The 25,560-nt window shown below is 42.6% G+C and overlaps 1 protein-coding gene across 16 annotated transcripts in view; it reads right to left on the reverse strand.

The window, feature by feature from the left end:
* LOC311209468 (uncharacterized protein) overlaps positions 1–25,560 on the reverse strand; it is a 191,822-nt gene that overhangs the window by 148,240 nt on the left and 18,022 nt on the right. For 6 of the 16 annotated variants that reach the window (XM_084286826.1, XM_084286825.1, XM_084286824.1 and 3 more), the window contains exon 2: positions 9,840–9,927. In XM_084286826.1, the coding sequence (XP_084142952.1) occupies positions 9,840–9,927 (88 nt within the window). Of the gene's footprint in view, positions 1–3,627; positions 3,808–4,995; positions 5,144–6,567; positions 7,906–9,839; positions 15,332–25,560 lie in introns of those variants that run through there. The other 10 variants (XM_084286822.1, XM_084286820.1, XM_084286821.1 and 7 more) reach the window with 10 other exon arrangements.

Consider the following 25,560-nt stretch of genomic DNA (forward strand, 5'->3'; position numbering starts at 1 on the left):
GACAGAAACTCAGCATCTCAAACATTAGCCTCAAAGGTGATCTGCATTTCAGATGAGTTTGTGAGGAGCAGTATTTACAGCTCCCTGGAGTAAAACAATAATCACCACTATGAAGAAATCACGAACATGCATCTGTAATAAGTAAATGGCAGAGCAGCAGTGAATGGCCTGGCTACACAAGGAAGTCCAGCAGATGGATCTGCACCATGTTGAAAGCAAATACATTTGTGTGTTGAAGCTGAATACATTTGTTGCCTCCAAGTCACTTAACTTTGCTGACCCAGTCCATGCCCCCAAACACTCACATGGAAGGCAGCCTCTTTCCAAACAGGGTAAAAAGCCACCTAATCTTTTTCTTTTCATTTGCATTTTTATTCCATGATCATCTTTGCTTTGCCCTGGTTTATTAGCCTTATATCCTGCTACCCTCACTGCTCATCTAGGAGAAAAGTAAAAACAAAAAGCCTCCAACAATTCCATCTCAGCTCCTCGCAGACAACAGTGTATAAATAGCACTGGTGCATACTGGTTTGCCAAAATACAAGAAGGTCAGAAAAAACATTTTCTTTTGAAATGAAAAAAAGGAGGTAAAAGCTAAGAATTGTAATAACAGCCTTGACATGAGACCAACATAATACCAGCCTGAATTACACTTGGTACCAGACTCTCATTGGAAACCCTGGATTACTTTGTTCCTGTCCCTGACATAATATTCAAGACTGGGTTTATATTTGCACAGAATGGGGCTGTTCAGTAGAGTCCATGCAAATCAAACACTTGATTTATGCATCATTCCACTGGAGGGTGTAACATTAAATTTAATTTTGTAAGAAAAGCCTGAGGTGCCTCTATGCCTGGGGTTGACATTGTGAACTAGGGAGAAAGGTGCACAAGAATTCATTACTGTTTCCAATATGCGAAATGCAGCATTTGAATGAAACATTTGTCTCTTGTCAAAAAGGAGTAATGTCTGTTCTTTGTAAAAAATATTTCTCCCCCCACTTTGATTTTATCGCCAATTCAGCATATTGGGAGCTGAGGTTATAAGCATAGTTCAAACTTGTGATGATGGTGGGATGAATTACACAATGAAATGGAGGAGCATTGGTTGAGCTGTAATGTGGCTGCAGAGCATAGATATCGATGGATAAACATTAATGCCTCCTGGTAGCAGCACTTCATCAGAACAATTAACAAAACTGCTCTTTTTTTCTGACCTTACCCACCAGATCTGTGGAAAAGCCACCTGTCTGCCTGATAGACTCTTTACAGTTGCCTACACCTAATTTTACACATTAGTTCAAAAAACAAGCTTGGAAATACCAGGAGAAAGTTTCCCAGGGAGCTTCACTCTGATGCCTAAACAAGTTAAATTGCCTGAACACTGCTGAAGGATTTTGACTGTCTTTCATCCTAGGTAGCATCTGAGAAGCTCCAGTTACAAGACTTTCCATCTCTTTTAGTTTTAAGAGGCTCTTCAGAAAACTTTCCACACTTCAAATTTGGATAAATACAGTATAGAGACAAAGATCTAAAAGCAGGGCAGGAACCTTAGTTGAGTGGTCAGGATGCCAGCTAATCGTATACTGTAGCCTGGTGGTGCTGATACCCATCAATAAGAGGAACAGTAATCCTTCCTCTCAGCCCCTTCTGTTTCCTCCCCATGCTTCCATTGAGCAAGCTTGCACAACCTAGAGAGAGGGCAGGAGTTCTGCTGTTACTTGAGCATACCAGAGAAACTGAATTCAGGTATCCATGGGTCATTAACACTACGGTAATAGAAGTAATAGGCCACTCTGTTTTCCTTCCTAGAACACCATGTCAGCTAAACGATTTCTCATCAGACTTCTGGTACAGTCCACATCAAATGGTACTAGACCAAGCAACGGAGCCGTCTATAGCATTGTGCTCCAGACCAGAACCAGAAGCTAAAGTAAAGTTAGACAAGGCTCTTTGCCAGTACTGAAGAATGCTGGAATGTAGTTCTACTCGATTAAAGATGTACAGAGAAATGCAATTATTTCATTTGCACAACCTGCTAAACTTGACACTCAGAGCAAGCATCTCTTGTTCCCTATTCCTCACCATACACTACTAGCTATTCTATAGCTGAAGGTCTACACAAGGAAGAGCTAGGCATGATCTGATGAGCTGGATGCTGCTCCTTCACTAGGACATATTCAAGGAATGTAGCTCTCACCCAACTTTCCTGCAGCAAGCTGTAAGCATCTGCATAGAATTAGAAATAAAAATCCAAATATAAGTCCTCACCAAGTAAAGCACCATATTTGCAAAGCATTTTGATGTGCATCTGGTTTGGGCAGATTTTTTTTTTCTCCTTCAAAATGATTGGAGCAAAGGCTTTTGAACGGTTTGTTTTCCTGGCCAAAACAATGCTTTGCTCCACAATCATCAGTATTTAAAGATAACCAGAACAAAATATTTTAGGGTCAACAGTGAGGCTTAGCATTTCCCACAGTTCACTGTAGGAAACACTGTATTCTGTTTCTGTAAGGGCATTTGTTTGCTGGGCCAACCCTGGAGAAGTACCCTGCTTTCACTTTTTCCAGGTGAGGAAGCCACCAAGCCTCTCCACTTCCCCACAGCCCTACTGCCATGACACGCCTGCCCACACTGTCCTGCAAAATCATGCTTTCAAGGTCATGCCGGAGCACTCCTGTCCCATGAGGCCACGCTTCTGTGTAAGTTGTACAGCTTGCCAAGCCTTGATAGACTCTTGATCTGAAATCTTGAAGCTATTTTCTTTGTTCAGCTAATGAACAGTATGGTGATGAATACACATAAGGCAAAATTGATCCACTTAATTCATCATTTGTAGATATGTATGGATTTAAGCCCTTTTAAATGGATTCTGGGATTAAACACCTATAGCTACATTTGCTAGCCATTCAAAAATACCTAAGGGCATTTTGGCAAGTTTTGTCCCTTAATTTCTGAGATTCAAGGACTGGCCCCAGGTTTAGCATCTGCAGCTTTTTAAAGCAAGTTGTTTTGCTGGCTGGTTCAGTAGTGCCTGTGCAAGGCTTCACTCCAGCTGCATCACTGTTTCCTGGGTAGCTGCAGCAGGTCCATCCCTGGAGGCTGCACCCAGCTTAGCACTGTTCTGCAAACAACTTTGTGGGAGATTGAAAAAAAAAAAAAAAATCAACACTGCAACCCCAAACTTTAGAAGGCATGCAAGAATGCAAGATAGTGTTAGCTAAGAACATAAGCCAAAAAATTGAGAATTAAGAAGTAGGTCAACAGTCATTGGGGGTGCAAATTTCATCACTAGCATTGGATCCCATTAGCTCCAGGTACCTTTCAGTCCCCGATATCATGCCTTCAAGTGCCTTTCAGGTACCACTGAAACCTTGCTCAAAAACAGCAATGCGAGTCAATCTTACACAAAAGTTGATATGTATCTAGGAAACGTAATTCAAGAACAAAGACCATGCCCGTTTCCTTGGATAACTTTCTTTTTCATGTTTAGATGATATTGGTTGCCACCAACTCACTAGTCCCCTGGTGATCTTCTATTTTATTTGTTTTTTCACACTTGGAGTATTTCCCTCTGTCCCTACCCTTTTCGATTTGCAGAAGCCTGCATAAGTAATTTAAACTTACCAACAGACTTAGCTTCTGAGTTGCTCTTTGCTTCTATAAGTAGCTCTGCAGAGCACAGCTTGGAATCAACTACCTAAGTCTCAGCCAGGCTTCGGTGTGAGATCCATTCTGTCAGGTGCCTCCTTTGACAGCCGTAAATGATTTTTGTATCGCCATACAGCACCAGGTCAGGCAAACTTCCTGATGACATTAAAATCAGTCATGATTTTCAACGTTTGCTACTCACAAGCCGACACTAATATGTTAGGAATTGCTGTACTTTATTACTTCAGTCACTTCAGTAAACTTTTCCCCTGCTAACTATTACCATTACAAAAAATGTTTAATAACAGGTAAAATAATAGCAGGTAAATAGCAGCCCTTGCAGTTAGCTTCTCAGACACAGGATATTCAAGCATCTAGAGGAGATGTACATGGGAAGCTCAAGCACAGCCCACGTCAGATAAATTCAGATAAATTATTTTTTATATGTTCCACTAAAGCAGAAGACTTGACCATCTGAAGCATGCCTAATTGAGGAAAACAGCTTGATATCTAGCAGCATGCATAAACAAAATAATCAGCTTGGATACATTGCTACTAGAGTTATTTCCTCTTGTTTGACTTAACTCTGATCCACACAGCGAATTTCTTCCCCTGTGGCCCCAATCCCAGACTCTGCAGCATTATTTGCCATTGCTCCATCCTCCCTGAAAACTTCTGGTTTGTGCTTCCTGCCCAATCTTGAACAGTGTTAATTATCTCGGAGCCACGGATCCTGCTGGGCACTCACTCCTCAGCAGCCAGTAGCTCCTCAGAAATACCTTCCCAGGCTTCTCCTACCAGTGTTTCAAACCATACCAAGCACTGTGCTGGCTTTGCATCGTCCTACTTTCTTCATTCTAAGTCACATGCAAACAGCAAACACCAATCTCACTGCAGTGTATTTTTCAACAGCATCATCAAATGGATCTACAGTCAGCTCCTGTGAAGTTCTTGAAAAGAGCACTAGCAAGGTGTTTTAAGGGCTCAACCCTTAAAAAGAAGTACCCACTTTCATGTTGTTGTCAACTCTTACAGTGACAACCCTTACAGTGACAACCCTTACACCACTGGAAATGAAAGCCTCATCAACCATATGTGGTTACCATTAGAGGTTTACTGCAAACACGGAACCAATACTTGCCTTGATCAGATCTACTTTCTTATTTCCTGTTTTACTCTCCCTCCACCAACAGACTGGTACTACTCCTGAGGTAGTTTTAATTCCTCACAAAAATGAAAAAGATGTTTCCTATCCTAAAATCTGACAGCCACACATCTCTCCCCACACCCTTTTGCTTCCGTGCCAGGTTCCTACCGTCCCAACTTCTGATTTGTATTAATTACCATCAGCATGCTCATCTCTTCCATTTAATTTCCATGTTTTCAAGCTGCTTTCCAGTCCCTCTCTGAGCCAGACTGTTCTTTCTGTTAGGATGGTGCTCCTCCCCATCCAACAGCTGGGGAGCAGGAAGCTGACCATGCAGTAAAGGGCCTGCAAGCAGAGTAATTGTGTAAGAGATTTTGCTCACACACCTGGTAAGTTTGCAGCTGGGTCACGGAGCTCAGACCCAGCAGTTCAGCTACCCCGTTAGAGAACCTTCATACACAGTCAAGCTACATCCCACCATCCCACCCCTAGGTAAGAGCCAGCAGCAGTGGGGAGTAATACACCCAATATCCCAACAGAGAACAGCACAAAGGAGGGCCCCTGATTTCCAGCTGAAATCAGTTCACAGTTTATAGCCATGAGTTTGTGCTGACAGTAGCCTCTCCTTCAGAGATTTATTCTCCTGATAGAATTATAAGGAAACAATGGTATCACCTCTGAATATTGCTAGGCTAAGCAAGTCACGCTCTTCCAGTCCTCCCTGGGAGGAGAGTCAGATCAGTCCTTTAATTTGATTAAGCTCTAATTATTAAGCTCTTTTTTTTTTGCACTTACTCACTGCAAGTTCATCCTTTTTGCACTTCATGCTGAGGGCAGCCTTGCATTCTGTGCGAGCTCTCCCACGTACCTGATGCTCAGGTGCACAGGATGCACCTGATGCACAGGAAGGGTACGTGCTGGCAAGATTGCTGATGGCAACTGAGTGAGAGTCACCGACGAGCAATCCCTGGTGGGGAAAAGCCAGACTGCCTTTCCTCCAGTAGCACCACAACCACTTGCTTGGCCACCACGCACCTCTGCCATCCTGTTCTCCTTTCTTCTCTGATTACTTCCCCTGTGGGAAACCTGCTGTGCTTTGACAAATCAATGACCAGCTACTGAGGACAGGTGCTGGGTTAGTTTGTCAATTTGGTTTTAGAACAAGAATATCCCTTTTGATTCCATTCAGCATTTTTCTTCCCATCTTCAACCAGTTCTAGGTGAACAGCTTAGCCTGATGCAATGGAAACCACCGAAATCAAAGCTATCTGCTCTGAAGCAGCAAATAAAGACATTAAAGCTATGGTTATCCAATCACACAGTACTTAGGGAAGGCACCAAAACAATCAAATGCCCTATACCTAATGCACTACTCTCAGTCAGGATACAGTCAGATGTGTCTTTGCACCACCCTGAATGAATTCTGACAACTTTTCACCTATGTATATTTAGGAATAGTTTGAATATTGTACCACTGCATCGTTATCTCACTGTACAAGGTAACCAATAATGTTATTTCTACTGTAACCTCTCATATAGAATAGTGTTTAATAAGTGCTGCTGATTTCGTTCCTGAGTGTGTTTTTTGGGTATACTAACTACATATATATGGCCTACAGATGGAGGTACCTTTGTTATCTACCTCCTAATGGAAACCCACACATTAGAAGCATGCTGGAATATTTCTGCATTGAACCACTTGGCAGTGAAAATATCCCCAGTTGTGACAAAGGAGGAAGGCAGAGGCACAACACAAGACATGGATCTTCTGATTCCTCACTGATCCTTTCACTTGTTTAACTTAGAAATGCATAAAGATAATCACAAAACTATTTAGGAACCATGTTATTCAACCTATACATGGATTTAAGGTTAAGAGCAATCAGCAGCAGGGTAAGACAGGATGAAGGAATAATACCATCACTTAATAAGAGAGCAAGAGAACAGATAGTTTACAGGTATTTTTTAGTTTTTATCAAAAACAAATATATATATATATATACATATATATATAGTTACCAGAAACTGAAGCTAGATAAACTCATGATACTGATGAAATGTACATTCTTAGTGAGGGGGCCAAACAACCACTAAAACCACCGCCTTTGGAGAAGTAGATTGTATTCATGTCACACTCTTAAATGAGAGTTAGATGGTCATGAGCAGACCAACAGCAGTGGTAGTCACGACCAACTGTACCATCTAAGGATTTAATCCATTTTGTGCACCATGCAGAATTTGTAAAATAACTATTGCTTTGATATACTTTACTGTTTATTGCAAAGTGATTGCATAAACAAAGATCCTGTCTCATACCTAAAAATGTCTATGCAATCGAGGTCAAAATTAAGTATACCAAAGCACCCTCTGCCCTACGAGAAGTCTTTCAAGAGCCCATACTTCATGCAGGTTTAAGATAAATCCCTAGATTTCCATTACCAGAGTGTTCCCTGCCCCCCACAAGATTTCACTGCATTTACATGGGTCAGAAATGCTTCAGACCTCATTATATGAATATTGATTTCAATAAGGAAATCAATAGGCATGAAGTAGCAGCATTTTCAAAACGTTTTTAAAAGGACTATAATTGAAACTTGCTCTTGAATCTTACACAGGGAGTGCTGATACACAAATTGCTGCATACAAATACCATCATGCATTCTGACGCTTTGTATGGCTTTTTTGGGAGGGCTGGACCTGACTGGGTTCACAACTCAGACACAGATGAGATGTCCAGCTCTAGCCTCTTGCATCTTGCAGTGTTTCAATGCAGTGTGTTTTTTTTGGTGGAAGAGGGAAATGTTTTCTTCATGGAATAGAGCTAGATGGAAGGGGAAAATTCCCAGAGTAAAAGGAGTTTGACAACTGGAGCCTTCTTGAGGGATTGTGAAGAGTTAATTTTCATTTGCATATGAAATGTTCATATGGTTATTTGAGTCCTTCCTCACTGAAGTGAGATGCTCTCTGCGTTAACTTAGGGTTGGTGCGAAGCTTGATATTGGTTTAGAACCACAGCTCATGTAAATTGGATCCTTTTAAAATCAGTGAAGCTACACATTTAACTCAGCTACATCTCCAAAGCTTAAATATGTTGTCATCAACATGTCCTGTGGGGAAAAAAATAAAGAGCAGCAGTTTCCTAAAAAGTTTTGCATTATGGTAACATATCCTTATTCTGAGCTAGAAGATATCCATCTGAGATGTAACAGCCACATTCTCATTAAATCTATGATTACGATATGACAAAAGCTAGATCCCCTTTCTATACCTTGACTACATTAGAGGCACTTGTACTACACATTTTATCACCACACACGTCATTCAACCTGGGGTTAAGCAGAAGGAGGCAGTTAATTTCTCTGCAGAATTAGACTTTGTTAAAAATGCAATTCCCTTATATGTTGGAACTCTGAAACACTGCAATTCCTTAACAAATGAAGGATCTCTGTGCAAAAAAGGAAGGAGTGCACACACTCAGTAAAGCTCCTCACAGCCTTTCCCAAGCAATACAATCCAGGCCTTATCTGTGAAAGCACCCAATGAAGAGATCATTGATGACAACAAAAGCTCTTTGCTACACAGAGCCTCCATGCTCGCTCTTCCTTCTGAGAAGGCTGTATGGACAACAAGAGCACTATGTATTTTGCTGGATCGGCTCTTGGGATGCTCAAATAACCTGCAGATGTTCCTTTGAGCAGTAACAAATGGTGGCAAAGGCATTGCCATCAACTTCTTAAGGGGCAGCTCTTGGATTTTTTGTTTACTCCCTTTAGAAGAACATGCAGGGCATTTCTCAAGGGCTGTTCAATGTAACAAGGATGTGACATTTGCGGATTACCCGTGTTGGACCAGCACTGCTCCAGTGAGGATGAAACTAGCAGGCATATGTTACAGAATAACTGCTCCACCACTTATTTGTATTCACCATCTGATGACCACTGACAGGATGAGTCCTTGGGAGTTATTCTTTTCCAATTTTTTTATTCAAGACCATTATTCAAACTGACCTAACACAAAGGACATTAAGGGGAAAGACTGAAAACCGACCTGCTCCTCAGCACACTGAGCTAGATCACTACCTGGTTTCACACCTGGACCAAGGTGGGTTGAGCAAACTAACCTGGAATTGCACTTTATTATTATTATTATTATGTTTTCTTTTAATTACAAGCTATGTTTAAAATGGGCATGTCACAGATGTGCTCAGGAGGACAAGAACGTAGCAGAGACTTCTACACAAATCTGACACTGCCTGATGAGTAAAATGACCAAATCCCAGCAGAATCCCTGTCACTCACTGGGCTGCATTGTTCTAATATTCCAGCTACTTTATTTCAGCTGTGGACATAGCTTCACTGAGTAAAACACATTTACAAATGAGATGAGCTGCTTCACTACTGCACAACTGACAAGCAGCCTGAAACTTGTCCAGGAATGTAATCCAGGGCAACGTTAACAACCTCACTGGCTTCTTCCTCTGTAAATACACTGGAATGTTACTGCAAAACCAGCCATTTTGTCTACTGAACTCTTACCCTTGGACAGGCATTATGCCCACAGACTCAGACAGCAAACAATTCGAGCATTAAGCTAATTCTTTCAGATTTATGACAGACCTATCTGCCTTCTACACACATTTTATAAGCATTTGCAATAAATTAACTAGTGGAGGCCAGCTCAGTGGCACAGGGACAACATTGTGCATGAACAAGTAGTGGAACCAGGTATTTTGCAAGCCCGGTCATCACTCCCTGAAATAAGGACTGCAGCTTCAACTGCAAAACTTGCAGGAAGCCTCACATCGCACAGCAACAATGGGAGCCAGGTGCTCACCAACCGCTTTAATAATGGTACGGAAGATGCCACGTCATTAGCGGCCTTGGGAAATAAAGGTGAGGGGCAGCAGTAAAATCCTGTATGAAGCACTCCTCCAAAGGCAGCTTGGTACAGGTCAGAATCCATGACTCAGTTTAGAGCTGAAACTTTTTGTTCCTGCTGTGGTTATTTCGGGGGGAGGGGCGCGGAAGGAATGATCACTTACGCGAAGGGATAATAGTTGGTTCAGAAGAAGGAAAGACTGTTGGCTTGAGTCACACTGCAGCATGATGGGTTCTCCTTTTGAGCACAATCTGAAAAAAAGAGTTCAGAGAAAATCCTGAATTGTTACCACAAAAATCCCAACAAAAATAAATATTTTGACCAGGTGTCTACAGCGACACCTCTTTTGTGTCTGTTTCACCTGTAATCATGTAATTGCTCGCAGTTGATGTTACTTCTGTTTTGCAAGCACAGCTAAGGTTACTGCCCTTATCCCAAAGACAGACAGCTTTGCCTCAACCTCCTGGGCCAGCAGCAGTCTCAGGGGATGAAGGACTGCTAGGATGGGGTTCAGCAACAGAAGCCATTTCATGCAGTAATACTGTTTCCTTCACTGTATAACTGTGTAACTCAGAACCTGTTTTTACAATGGGCAATTGCACTTCATGCAAACCTTCCGTTTTCAGTCTTTCTGCTTTCCTTCATTCCTCCAAACTAGTTTTTTGTGTTTTTTGTTTGTTTGTTTGTTTGTTTTGATTCTTGGTTTTTGTTTGTTTGTTTGTTTGTTTTGTTTTGTTTTGTTTTTGTTTTTTAATCCCCTTGCATTGGCCTCCAGAGCCTGTTTGGAACAATACTGTGAAGCAAATGACCAGACATAATGACTTTCCAAGGTCCTTGTGATTCCTTATTAACATTCGGTTAGCATAAGTCCTGACTTTATTATTGACTACATTGAATACACAATACACTGACCTCTGCCATCTGCAACTAAATCTCTTCCTGCAGATCTATCACAGTGATTTCATACACAGAGGAAGTGGAAGACAACAAAGCAGTAACTGCTTAGTTAGTTAGTTTGTTTGTTTGTTTTGTTTGTTTGTTTGTTTTTTGTCTTGAGAAACTTTAACACTCTGTGGGAAAGGCCACTTTCTCCTTGTGGTGTTATGCCACCATTGGTATTGCAGCTATTTATTGCTGCTGTCAAAAATATAGTGCACAGAGGAAGTACCATACCAAATCATCCTTTTTAATTATGAAACCTTGCTAAAATGCAAGCAGAATCATAGAATCATAGTACTGACTGAGAACCCCAGTGAGACTTCTTTTTATAGACCTCCCTTAAAATTGCTGGTGGAAATACAGGATTAAGTTACTGAAATGTAGCATCTTCAGGTACTGATGATGTCAGCGTGTTGGCCACAGGAAAGGGCGCTAGAACAAGTAACATCTGTGTCACAAAGATACAGGGAAATGATTATCCACTTTTCATGTTCATGAGTTATCTTCATATTCCTAAAGGCCAGCTGTTGCACACAGAATGGTGCTGTAAGGAGAAGATGGGGTCATCCCTGTGGGAAACTCAGGGGCAAGCTACAAGAGCTGGATTTCACCCATGTTGAGCAACTTGGTAGGAGCCACAGGTAAGTAATTCACAGCCCTAAACACAGAATCACCATCAGCCTGAACAGCTGAGAAGAAGCAGCAGAAGACAACAGCCAAGAGCCAGAAGAGCATGCTCAGGAAGCTTGCTAGTGCAGAGCTAGGGAGAGTGCTTTGTTGACAGTTTCATGCCAGAAGGACACAGATTTGGGCGATATTTGGGGGAAAATATACTTTCCCTCATTCATTAATCTGAAGTGTTAATCCTCTATTCTGAGCACAGGTGGGAGAACACAACTGCCTCTGCCTGCTCAGTTCAAGAGCATCCCCTTCTAAGAGGTCTGATGTCAGGTACAGTGCATGTCCAGCCCTTGCCACTCCTGTCACAGGTGAACTCACTCTTTGAAGGCTTGTATTTAGGTAAAGCTTTATCTTGCCTATTTCAGCCTCAGTTCACACTTGCTATGGACTGCTGTACAACTGTCTCCTATATCATGTGTGCACTCATCACACCACAAATCACAGCAGAAGGAGTGATCAAGGGAGCCATCAAGGTCAGCAGGCTTAAAACCAAGCCTCTGTTCATCACCTTGGCACACAACCACAGCTCTTGGCACACAACCAAGCCCGTTTGGCTTCGTGTGCACTTGCTGCCTACTGACACAGCCACTTTGCTCAGAGCATGTGACTCACACTAAGGGCAAGGAGGCTGACAAACAAATTTCAGAGTCTAGGAAACCAACAAATCATTAGCCTAAATGTCTGTTAAAGATATTGCTTGCTGTTGGACTTCCTAGGATGATGGGGAGCAGAGGAAGGAGGTGACTGAGGCTGGGGCTGAGCCGCTAGCATTGCTATGGGCTGGGGCACAGTCACCAGGCTGCAAAAGGCACCCTGGAGCTCACAGACATCTTGGCCTGAGCCACTGCCTCTCCCCAGACCAGCTCAGGCACTCTCCATAGCTCCAAGATGTTCTCTGCTCCTACTGTGGTGACAAATCACCTTCTCAGACCGAGCTGTGGAGCATCCTGTCAAGAACACGGTCATTTTACATAAGGCTGAGGTTCACTCATAGCACACTGAAGTGTAGAGATTAAACCAGCTACCTGTATCCCAAGCCTAACACTAAGAAAAATCCCTTCTTTCTGCTCCTCCTTCCAGCAGTGGTCAGCACGTGCTGCTGTACTCTGTCCCTGCATGCATGTGGACCTCAAGTTCTGTCCCTCTGCAGCCAGATGTCCCACAAGCAACAGCAGGCAGGGATTGTATTTACAAGATACTGGCAAGTAGAAATGAGAATTTCCAACAAACGCTGTTAGATTTTGTCTTTCGTATCCTTCCCATACCATAGAATCATAAAATCATAAAATATTCTGATTTGGAAGGGACCCATAAGGATCATCGAGTCCAACTCCTGGCACCACACAGGTCTACCCAAAATGTTAGACAATGTGACTAAGTGCACAGTCCAATCACTTCCTAAATTCTGACCACCATCCTGATCTTGCTGATGAAGAAATGAGGGTGTGAACTCACATATGATGCTCTGGAATTGGCTCCCATTCTCCTCTTGAAAACTTAACAAAATAAAAAATCTGTTACAAATCTCCATTAACTATCCTAGAGGGGGAACTTGTATTTCATTGACTGTAGTTTATGCAAATAGGATCAGAGGAATTAACATATTGGAAGGAGCTGACATTTGTCCTGATATATTGAATCGTTAGCATGACAGAATCACTTAAGCTGGATCCACTAACATCAGGTTTCCTCTCATTATTGACCCCTGCAGAGTAGGCCTGACAAGTGGAACTGCTGCAAAGTTCATTAATAATGTGAAATAAATCAATTTGTTCGGGAAATACTGAAAACGGATGACACTGAACTCAGGCTTTCTGCAAATTCAGCACATATCAGTTTCCATCAAGGACACTGGTTATAACAACGTCCTTTTCTGACCTATATTCAGGAGCTACGCTTCACTCCAAGGCAAGCTCACAGGGATGTGTTGCCATCACTGGAATAATGTCCTTCACTGTGAAATGAAAAGCATTGTTATCTTGCAGACACTGACATATGTACCTACGGACGTTTTAACCTACTGATTGACACCCTCCATGTGAATTACGGGCAGGATGCGCTACCAGTAGCCAGGCTTTGTTTTTGTCACAGAGAAGCAGGACTTCTCACAGACTGGCCAGGCTGCCTTTCCCAACATGGACACACTGCCAAAGCTAACAAAGACACATTCTATCTCATAACCTACAGGAGGTAAAAAAAATCTAGGTGAAATAAAGCTTGGAAGAAATATGCACATCAAAGAGAACAGGACTGAACATAAGATCCCCTTCTTTGTGTTACTACAGAGTTTAGAGTTCTGTAACATTGCTGTCGGAAAGTGAAAAATGTAAAGCAAGTAATTCACATGATTCATGTTGCTTTTTGCTGATTGCAGAATGTCCATGAACAGACTGAAATTTTCTTTAACATATTCATGGTTCAAGTTTACTCCAGTTTTAGTTAATTTTTATCATTGATTTTATGGAGATGAATAATTTCTTCTGCAGACCACAAGCTAGCTGTAAATATTTGACACATGCTAATTGAAGCAGAATGCTTCTAAAATAGCCGTTGGTGTATGTCATGCGACATTACTCTGAGCTCTGGGTTATGTAAGTTGAGCTCAAGCAAACCAGGAGAGAACAAAAAAGCTAAATTACTAAAGCTCCTGAGACAGAAACAAGTTAAAGTGCAGAATAAGCTAAAAAAAAAAAACCTGAGAAAAAAAAAAATAAGGCAAACTTCTTCCTTTTTGTCATATGCAAGCTTCGTCCAAAATCTTATATCTAGAAAAAAGTCCTGGAATCTGTGGATGACCACAACTAATCCTTAATACACTTACGATCAGCCTTTGTTGTTTATCCCATGTTTCTCATATATATCTGCATGTGCAACAGTTTGGATCCAATCATTCTCTAATGCCAACAGGTTCTTTTTGAAATTCATTCTTCTCAACTCTTACCAAGTTATTTGGTCACTGAAATGTTAGAGAGAGACAACTTGAGACTAGTGATGAGTAGACCAGTGACAGCAAAATAAAATTTTTCATCAGAAGAATGCTCATGGAAATCTCTGCCTAGTATTTAACTGCTGTTCTGTTCAGAACAAGGAGTTGAAAACCATAAAGGGCAGTTGATGTAGAGACTGAACTACAACTGCAAGACGTGATCACAGGTACATATGAAAATTTCTTCAATTTCTCCCCTCCCCTTCCTTTTTTTTTTTTTTAAATAGTAATTTAAAATTCTGTAATTTTAATGTTTTTATTTTTAAAATTTTTAAATTTTAAATAATTTTGTCAACCAATGTTGACAAATTAAGGCTGTGGCGAAGACCTGCCCATCCAGCAAAATTGTAGGTAAAAGACTAAACAGCTTTCCTTTCCACCTTCAAATCATCTATACTGCTTGCAATGTGCACTGACCTACACTAGTACAATTGCTTTGTACAAAGCAATATGAGATCTGGAAAAAAATCTTAACAGGTAGATAGTTACCTGGGCAAAATCCCACTGCTCACAGTCCTGGGCAAGCTGTTCTCTGGGAAAGCTGAGGCCCCTGTTAGCCCCAGCCACTGATACTATGAAAACCATTGCAGCTTCACGTTTAAAGTTATTATTATTCATTGCCTTTCTGTCTTTCTGTCTTGCACCTCCAGTATTTGCTCTTTCACTTCCTTCCTGTTCATTTCTGCACTTCATCTTTTTTCCTTTTTTCTTTTTTCTTTTCTTTTCTTTTCTTTTCTTTTCTTTTCTTTTCTTTTCTTTTCTTTTCTTTTCTTTTCTTTTCTTTTCTTTTCTTTTCTTTTCTTCTTTTCTTTTCTTTTCTTTTCTTTTTTCTTTTCTTTTCTTTTCTTTTCTTTTCTTTTCTTTTCTTTTCTTTTCTTTTCTTTTCTTTTCTTTTCTTTTTCTTCTTTTCTCTTCTCTTCTCTTCTCTTCTCTTCTCTTCTCTTCTCTTCTCTTCTCTTCTCTTCTCTTCTCTTCTCTTCTCTTCTCTTCTCTTCTCTTCTCTTCTCTTCTCTTCTCTTCTCTTCTCTTCTCTTCTCTTCTCTTCTCTTCTCTTCTCTTCTCTTCTCTTCTCTTCTCTTCTCTTCTCTTCTCTTTCTTTTTCCTTCTTCCCCCCCCCCAAGTGTTTCAGCTTCTCACAACTGGAAGCAGAGCTCACAAGTCGCACAAGTTAAAACTCAGCTTGTATGCATGACAGTGTTCTCACAGGTTTAGATACCAGTTAATTTGCTTGTCCATAAAGACACTTTTCTGTGTGGTTGCACGTGTTGCAAGTATTCAGTCATGTTCTTGTTCTACACTCTAAGCATGGCAAATATTAACATTAATTGTATTTGTGAACAAAGATCTGAAGGCAGAGCTTTACCAGAGGTACACCTAATGTGCACCACTCTGATACACTCCAGCAAGTTGCATGTGGACACCTATAGTCACCCCCATGCAAGTACAGCAAAGTACCCACCACCGAGCTAGCCTCTGAAAGGCACAACCTTTTTCCAGTTGGAAAACAAGTCATTCAGCAGTAAACCATTCACTCAAGGTCACACAAGGAGCTGACAGCAACGCAAGCCAGGACAAACCTGTGGTCTGTAATCCCCACGTATAAAAGCCTTCTCCCCCCACACCCTGAAGTTCTTTGGCATATAATCAGTATTTGAAGGAGTCTGCAAACAGGACTAAGATGGCATTACAGATGATGATTATGTGGGAAACAAAACAGTAGACGGAGCATTTTGTGCAGAACAGTTACTGCTCTTGGCCTCTTCTTTTATAACCTTACACTTTTCAAGGTTTAAATTATTGATCCTGTTATTTCTGGGCTAGCACTTTAATTTACCATCTCCAAAAATTATAATTATGATACCGTCATGACTGTTGTGGTCTTCATGGTGGCCTTTCAGTCACATCCTTTTCATTGGTTCATCATTCTTTACTCTATCGATTACTTTTGTCAACATCCTCCCCCCAGCTCGTGCAGACCTGCTGAGGACAGGTAGAGCAAACACTGCAATGCCAAGTCAGCAGTTTGCTTGCCGATTTGAAAGGCAAAGCATTCCAGGAAGCATGGCGAGCACTCGGCCAAGCGCAGAAGCTTTGTCAGGGTATGATATAGTGAGCATCGAACTGACTTTTCCTCCTTTACGGTGAACACGACAGGAAGGGGTGGCTAAAACTCCTCATTTATTGTCCTCCTGGTATTCTGACATCGTATATTCAGTCATTTAAGGTTTTGTGCCTTCAGTCATTTAAGGTTTTGTGCCTTCTTGTCACGCACTTACTGAACTAGTTAATTTTGGGAAAACTTGGATGCCCATTCAGTGTTCCCGGGTCATAAGGACCACACTTAATTGGGAAGGTAAAGCACCAAAGAAGGCTGAACTGGCCCCTTTGCACCTCCCTCCTCTGCCACCTTATGCTGTATAAGCAAGGTCCAGGTCTGTCCCACTTATTTCTTCTCCATTCAGCCACCCTGGAGTCATAGGGTCCATTAATTCAGGCACTTTTCCTAGGTGCCTGGCTTTCCATCAATGCATAAGTCCAACTGAACCATACCCACAGCTATGTTATGTTTACAGAGTCACACTGCTGACCTACTACCAAATGATTCCCTCATGTCCAGCTAGGCTCCTCTCATGCCATACCTAAGGCCAGATTAAATATTCAAGTGTTCTTTAATTAAAGCTCAAAAGTAAGTATTGCAGAAATTATCTACATATGCAGTTTGTAAAATTGCTTTTGTTTTGCACCTGCTGCAAAACACATGCAGGTGAAGCACTCTCTCCAGCAAATCCATCTTCTTTTACTGCAGAAACACAGCCAGACTGTGCCAGCAACTTGCCCTTCCAGAAGCAGTGGGATTTTCTCCACTGCAATGCCCTGAACACCTGAGTAGCAGGTTGCAGCTGGTACAACGTGCTGCTGCTGGGATCCTGCCTGGCACCAGATGGAGCAAGTGCACAGTACCCCTCCCGTCTCCATCAGCCACTGGTTGCCAGTCAAATTTCACATTAGCTTCAAGGTGCTTTCCTTGACCTATATAGCCCTTTAAAAACTTCAATCATGTTTTCTGCACTGATGTGATTGTCTTACTTCGTTTCCTGTGGGTCTCCTGCATTTCAGAGGTAGATAGCTCTGAAGAGGTGTAGATAGACACTGCAGAGAGGTGGGCGCAATATAAACATGTGAATAAAATACAGCTGCACAACAGCTGATGAAAATGTTTACCTTTTGATTAAATGATCTTAAAAGATGATGTGAAAAGCAATTATTTAAAAAACAAGAAGCAATACAAATGGTTGCAAACCTCAGGAAATACTATTTACCTTGTTCCTCCATCCTTAAATGACTTCAAGGTAAAAAAAATAAATAAACTTGCATTGTCAATATTTGTAAAAATGAAGTAAGCTCTGGACTGTAATTTGATTTGATATGGATTATTTCTTTTAAATTGTTGAGGTATTTGCATTAAAAAGTCAAACCACACTGTGCAGCACCACAGAACTACCAAGCTACACGCCCACCGTGAGTCCCTGGCTGCACACACGAGGGATGTTGCTGCTTGGCTTGTACCAAGGCAGGAGATTCGTACTTCCCTTCCAAATTGCCACCCTGAATTTATCACCTGGATCATTAGTGGAGAAGGAGAAAATCCCAGGCATCTCAAAACCAGGCCTCACCTGGAGTACTGTGTCCAGTTCTGGGCTCGCTGCTACAAAAAAGACAGAGATCTCCTGGAAAGACTCCAGCGGAGAGCCACAAAGATGATACGGGGCCTGGAGCATCTTCCCTGTGAGGAAAGGCTGAGAGACTTGAGTCTGTTCAGCCTGGCGAAAAGAAGACTGAGGGGGGATCTTATTAATGTTTACAGATGACTTAAGTGTAGAAGACAGGGATTTGGCCAACCTCTTTTCAGTGGGTTGCAGGGACAGGACAAGGGGCAATGGTCACAAGATAGAGCACAGGAAGTTCCGCACCAACATGCGAAAGAACTTCTTCACGGTGAGGGTGACAGAGCACTGGGACAGGCTGCCCAGGGAGGTTGTGGAGTCTCCTTCTCTGGAGATATTCAAGGCCTGTCTGGATGCCTAGCTGGGCAACCTGCTCTAGGGAACCTACTTAGACAGGGGGATTGGACCCGGTGATCTCTTGAGGTCCCTTCCAACCCCTTCAATTCTGTGATTCTGTGATTCTTTGAATCCCTTTCCAGCATGTGTACAACAGCAGCATCAGGCAAGGAGAAAGCAGAAGACAGGGAATGAATAAGGGAAGCACAAAGCTATTGAGACATCATTTTGACTGAAAACCTCTCATCTTGCCACATCTCCATATACCTTGCTAAAGTAGCTACCTATTAGCTATTTTGTTAGCTTATTTTCCCAGTAAATTCCAGGTGTAATCATCCTCCTTCAGGTTTGCATCCTCAGGCTGTAGACCTGAGGCCCAGACAAGGTTGCACAATGGATTAGCAGCACCAGGGCAAACTCAAAGCTTTCAATCTGAAGTTGCTCCTTAACTGAGTAGACCATGTTGGCTTCCTCACCACTTCCAAGTATTTGATGGGTGTGCAATTAAAAGGGGTAAGTGCTGAACCAAAGCTACTTCAGCCAAGAGAGAAGAGGGGCAAGACAGCCAGGCAAAGCTCCTGCTGGCTTCCTGTAATTTGCCATACATTCTTAAAGGCCCGAGTTGGCTTGAGCATGCACAGATGAAGAAGCAGCTCAGTTAAGCAGGGCTGAAGGCAGCCTGATAAAAGGCTTTTCAGGGTTTTTGCAGACTTCCCTACAGCTACAGATTACAAACTGAGCCAGTTTTGCGAAACAATCCCATAACCCCGCTCCACTTCAGAGGGAATTTGTGCTCAGTTATGAACCTCAGAAATGGGCCTAAGCCCATTTGGGTTTGTTGGTTTGTATCTGATGTACTGAAGCCAGAATTGTGTCGTAGCAGTAATGGGAGGTGACTCAGTGCCACCCAGAGCAGTGACCCTCGGCTGCTGTCCGTTCCTTACACTGCTTTGCTCTCTGTGGCAATTAGTGACAGCCACCCCTTATCCACTGACTAACCTGATGCAGCCTTCATCCCACTCTAGCCATCGACCTCATCCTGCATTCACCTGTCACTTGCTGAAGGACCCCTTCAAAGCGGGCAAAGTAAACATTCCTTCTCTCTTATCATTCATTTCCTTACACAGTTGTTTTTTTAACACTGCAGGTCATGGTGCTGCACCCTCCGACAAAGCTGATCTACGCACCAGGCAGTGGAGTCGCTCAGTTTGTTCCCAGTACATTTCTATGTGACACTTGCCCCTGGAGTATGCTTGTAGCTTAGCCAGTCAGGAAAAGAAACAAGTTCTGAAATAGCCCCAGCAGCTCAGACACAGCATGAGGCAGGGGACGACCCCGACTTTTCAAGGAGCACAGCCACCAGCGCATCATGTTATGTATATACAGGGAGAGCAGGACAGTAGAAGACGAGCGTTCCACTCAATCATCTGGAGAACATTTCCAAACTATGGAGCAATTATTTCAAATTTATGCCCACGTTAAGGTGTGTTCTAATAGTCTCAAGGCTACAAATGCAGAAATGGAGAAGGTAAGGTTGAAGAATGAACCTCACAAATCCCATTGGAAACTGTTGCACAAAAATAAGCAGGCTGTGCACTGGAGAGCATAAGGCTGCTCATTGAGAAGCAGGAGTCTGAGCCACTGAGAAAACAGTCTTCACTTTATCCCCAGATAAATGCGTCACCTGTATATATAGGCAACATCACCCACAAGAGCTGTGCTGAAGATGAGCAGCTTTTTAACTTCATGGGGCTAACCAAAGCAACCACAACAGAATGCGCCAGTATGCCTCCCAACCTCTCTGCAGCTGTGACCCCTTCCACCACCTGCCCACAAGCCTCCCTCATCCTCTGTCTTTATGGTGTCTTCACTCTGCTGTTTATGGCAGCGTCGTCATTTAACCTTCCTTGGGGTAAGCTGGCTGTTCACACACAGGTGGCTCTCTGCCTATCTTTTTCCAGCAGACTTTATTATCAGCAAAACCCAAAAAGACAAATTTATCCTTTGTGCTGATGCAATTGACTTGTCACCCTACTTTTACAGCTAATTAGCTCTTTAGTAGATTATGCTGGATGTCAGAGGTCATCTGATAGATGATCCTGCTAAACTGACCGTAAATATTTCTTTCCAATTGTATGCAATTGCCTCCTACTGCTACAGCCCTCTCAAATTAACATTGCACATTTAACCTATTTATTCAAAAGGGATAAAGTCCGGATTTAAAGTCCAGATATTAAGTCCGGATTTAAAAAATGACACCTTCATATGGCACAAGCACTCAAAAACAAATCTTTCACCAAAGACCTAACCTAGTAGGTGAAGATGTCAAAGACCTCTAACTAGAGCCTGATAACAGTGCTTTTGGTCCACAACTTCTATTGACATTCACTGCTTTCAATATCAATATCTATAGACAATGTATTGTGTAATACAGATACTGTATACTGAGCTAATTGAAAAATTTAAGTCCTCACCTCCTCAAAACATTTTCAAAACAATTACCCAGGCAGAAGTTTAGTGGAAACAACTAACAAGCATCAGTGGGAAGCCATCACTGCAGGGCAGCTTGTGAAAAAAGGGGCTGAAAACATTCCTGTTGAACTGAAGGATTTTCTACATTCATTTTGCCCCCATATAAATAAAAGTTGAAGATGCACAAGCTTTGGCCACCAGTCCTCGTTCAGTCCTCTAAAGACTCACTCATCAGAGAAATCAGTAGATACACCAGTCATCTTGTATTTGGGGTTTGACTGACAAGATTTGTCCTCACATGCATTTTGATGGCAAAAGCCACACACGCACTGCCTGAAATCCCAGCAGACAATGCTGGGATTTCAGACCACTTCTACTGCAATCAGAAAGCATCTTTAGACCTGGAATTACTGAAGGACAACATTCAGTTCCCTTTTAAGAAAATAAAGTAGTTCTGCTGATGAGAACACCTGCTGTTCCACTGTTGTGAAGCAAAGGCATGCTTCTGGCTGCTGGGCAAGTGGTGCCCACCTGCAGCAGGGGAACCAGGATCCCCCCGAGCACCTCAAGGGGACAAGGCTCTCCTTGTTTCTCCCCAAGGAGCCTCCTGAGGGCAAGCCCCATCCCAACTGAAGCCAGAAAGCTATGAGAGATCCTACTGAGTGGGAGCTACCTGCACCAAGAGCCAGAGATAGCACTGCAGCTCCATGGCCTGTGCTGAGCAGCAGCTTTCATTTAATCAGCTGATGTTATCAGCATCTCCAGGAGCCACAACTGCAGCTGAGGACTGTAGGAAAAACAGCTTCTCCTGGGAGCACTTTGCCCATGTTCTATGCTTCGGTGAGAAGATCAGTATCTGCCTGGGTTAAGTGCCAACAGCTTGTTGCAGCACCCAAAATCTCAGCCAGCAGCAAGCCTCATGGTGGCGTGGAAGGAGTGGCAGTAGGCAAGATATGCACCTCTCCAAAGCCACGTCACGCTCCCCACCTAAACCTATCCTGCTCCTGCTACATGAGTAGTTGTGTTCTCAGAAGCAAATAGAATAGAGGATGGAAGAAAAGGAAAACCAGTCCTACAGGCCAAGGATGGGGCAGGGGACACCAATTCGACACACAGCATCAGCTACGGGCTGCTACTGTCACCAGTCTGAGGCCCTGGTTTGAGTCCTTAGATGATACCGACACAGAAAATCCAAAATTGCAACACCCTTTCAAGCCTTCGACATTAAACATTAGTTATATTTCTTGTTTGTTATTGATTATCAATCTTGTTTCTATGGCACTCGGTAAGAAGCATCTTATTTTTTGACAAACGCAGAATAAAAAAGTTGATGTGTTTTTAGCTTGTATAGAGCTTCAGAAAATACTCCATCTCCGAACAAAATGACTGCCAGGACTTCTACACAAGAGGAAAATAATATAAAAGATTTCTTTACATTTTCAAGAACTAACAGTTTTCACCCCTTGAAAGTTGTAATCAAAACAAGCTCTCCTTCAGTGAAAGGCGTGCTTTATACTGCCAGCACCCTGAGTGGCCTGAGGCAATCAAAAAGTTCCTTCGTGCTGTGCAACTGGGTGGGGTATGAGCTGGGGTGCTGACAGCCTGTCTTCACATTCAGCTTCACATTGTGAGAGCTCAAGTTCAGGGACTACTCCTCACAACTGACTTGGCAAATGGGGTTATGCTACTAGCCATCTAATTTTGAGGTGCATTGAAACTGAAAAAACTACTGATTTTTCTCATTTACTGGGGGGGTTACAGCCTGTCTTGTACAAAGATGTCATATCTGTCAGATGCAGTCAAAGAAGTAGTTAGGCAAAATATTCAATAATCACAGATCAATTTTCCCTTAATTTCATGGGCCAGCTGTGGGGGAATGCACAGATATGACCAAGAAAAGGATGACTAATTTCTCCAGAACATTTTGCAAACATATTTAGGAAATCACACTAGCAAAGTATTGTTGGTTCACTGATCACAGGCTAGGTGAAACTGCTTGAAAAAAAAAACAACAGTGATTATGAAAGAAAGACTGCCAACAAGCATTTAGGAATAGGAGCAGTGCTTCTGTCACTTTCTAGGAGAACAGTCTTGAGCAAAAGACACCTTTACCTTCAAACATCAGGCAGCCAAAATCCCCAGTGTGTTAGAGAAGCACCTCTTCAATATTCGAAATTCCTGGCATTCAGAACTGTCTTCAGCAGTGATTGCTTGAAATTCATTTTGCTATTCTTTCTGTATTAAGAAATCAATGCCCCTTTTTTATCATTTATCTATCCAAAGCTCCTCCTAATTTATTATCAGTTCATTAATGTACTGCCTACTACCTTTCAAGATCATTAAAGAAGTTAAATAATATCTTAAACCTTCTTCCTCAGCATTTTGTCCCTTTGAGCTGTATTGTATATACATGATTAAATTCGCCTTACTGGTTCAAGTCTGATCATCCCTCACTTCTCCTCATTATTATTATTTTATTTTTTTTAAGGGGACATGATTTCAGTTTCCAGCCTTGTAATTTTAAGGTGTAACAACTCATTTCTGGAGGTAAAACATCCTCTATCCGTCAGGCCACAGGCTTCTCCTCCCTTCAAGCAGGAAGAGGCTGTAATGCAAGGCTCCAGCAGGACACCAGAGCCTCTCCAACCCAAAGCTCCCCAGTTAATTTGGGTTCTGCTTCAGGAGCAATCTGGGTGAACCAAAGCTGGGCCCATCAGTAGGGTCACCTCTTCCCCCATGGCTGCCCAATCCCATCCAGCTCCATGTGGTATGTGTTCTTCTGTCCCCAGTCTGACGTGCTGCCTCAGAGCCACTCCCGTGCACTGCTTCCTCCATCAGCCAAGCAAAGAGATTTTTTTTCTACTTCAGCAGCTCAGCGGGGTGATTTGCATGTGATGGACTGGCCTTGGCTCACACGTTTTTGTGCTGGTACGTTGAGGGACTTATTTTTATTTTTTTACATCGCTGTGGCACAGCATATTGATCCTCAGCCATGCAGATGCCCAAAGCACCTCTGCTTATTTTGCACTCATGATGCTGCCTTTTGAAGCCATTTGTCATCTACGACCAGGCCTTCTTCTGCATGCAGACCTACATCCAGACGGCATCTCACTTCACATCAGTGAGACTTGTATTTGGTGAGGAGTAGAGAACTTTGCCCTAAATTAGTGATGACTTTAATGAGGAGTGATATGCCCATTCAATCATCAATAGACAGCCCACATTAATATAACACTAACAAACTGCAGCAGCATAAACAACTGTCACACCTGATTACAAGGTTTCATCTGACTTCATTTACACACAGTGCCTACCTGCTTCATTCTCCCTCCATCTTCGTCCCCGTGGTTGCAACCCTTCCAAGCCCCCTGGGCACGGCCATCCCAGCTGACCCGCAGACTGCCCTGTCACGCAGCAGCCTGTTCTTTGACATGTCCCCAATTAAAGTTGTAGCTTAAAGCCAAGCACAAGATTAAATGCTTAGCTCTAAGAATCATGTTTGGTCAGTGTTCAAAAGAGTGTGCTTTAGTGAATGAGATAGAGGGAAGCCAAAGAACACCTTCTGAGGAGCTGGCTGCTGCCAGGACGGTGTGCCAGCTTGCTGAACACCACAGATGCCCCGTTCCCTTTTCCACCCTACAGCGCAGCCTGTCTCTACTACTTCTCCCTGTCCGGCAGGCCAGGCAGCAGTAAAAACTACTGAGTTTTGTTCTGACAAATAACCCCCTGTTCTAATCTGCAGGCTGGTCTGACATGCAGTCTGTAGCGCAGACTCACACCTCTGCTTGTTCCTCACTTCTGAGCAAGGATCAGCTTGCACTATGAATTACTAGTCCCTAGCACTAAGCGCCCCCATTTTCCCCTAATGTGCCTGTATCTATCGTCTCCTCTTTGCATGGAGCATAATCCCAAGAACTGCAAAAAAAAAAAAAAAAAAAAGAATTTGCCTGAGCCAGTTCTCAGAATGCTGTGTCTCACAGCATTAAGGCCTTTATTAGGCCTTAATAAACCAAGTGTCAAGCCACACAAGCACGCTGTAAACAGCAGTGGCAGAAGACTCTGGCTCTTCAAGTAGATATTACAAAAGTCATTTAGCAGCTAAGAGAAATAGCGTATTTAAGATCAGTAACTGCTGTAATTAAATGAGGTCAAGGATCATGCATTTTCAGTCAAGATGCCAAAATATGTCACTTCCTTTAGTGCTCTCCAACTTAAAAAAAAATAAAAATAAATACTTGGCTAGACAGGACTGTATCATTAAGTAATTGGTATGGTGTATTCCCTTACCACTGAAACTTCTGTCCTTGACAGGATATTCATAATATTAAAAAACTGTTATGACAAGAGTAACTTTGATCTAAATATAATTTAGAGAATTGTAACTGGATCAAAGGACTTATCAATGGATTTGTGAGCTGTGATTTTCAAGACCGGCAAGCATCATTATGACGTTTCTGTTGCATTCATCATCCACACAGACTTAAATTGTAGTCCTTCACACAAACCAAGGACTCCAGTGGGGGCACCACCCCTCACCCGACACTGACGAACAGCAGGCACCTGCTTCTGCGAGGAATTGTCCATGGAAGAAGCTTCGACTCAGCCATCACAAAGGTCTCACTTGCTCCAGAAGTCACCTGCAGCCCAGTCTCCCCGATGCAAACCCACTTCTCCTTGCCTTGCAGAGATGACAGCTGGCTCCAGCAGTCCGTACAGCAGCAGCCTGTGCCTATGCAGTTCATCTT

This window comes from Netta rufina, assembly GCF_964035555.1.
Source record: "Netta rufina genome assembly, chromosome: 4".
NCBI lineage: Eukaryota > Metazoa > Chordata > Aves > Anseriformes > Anatidae > Netta > Netta rufina.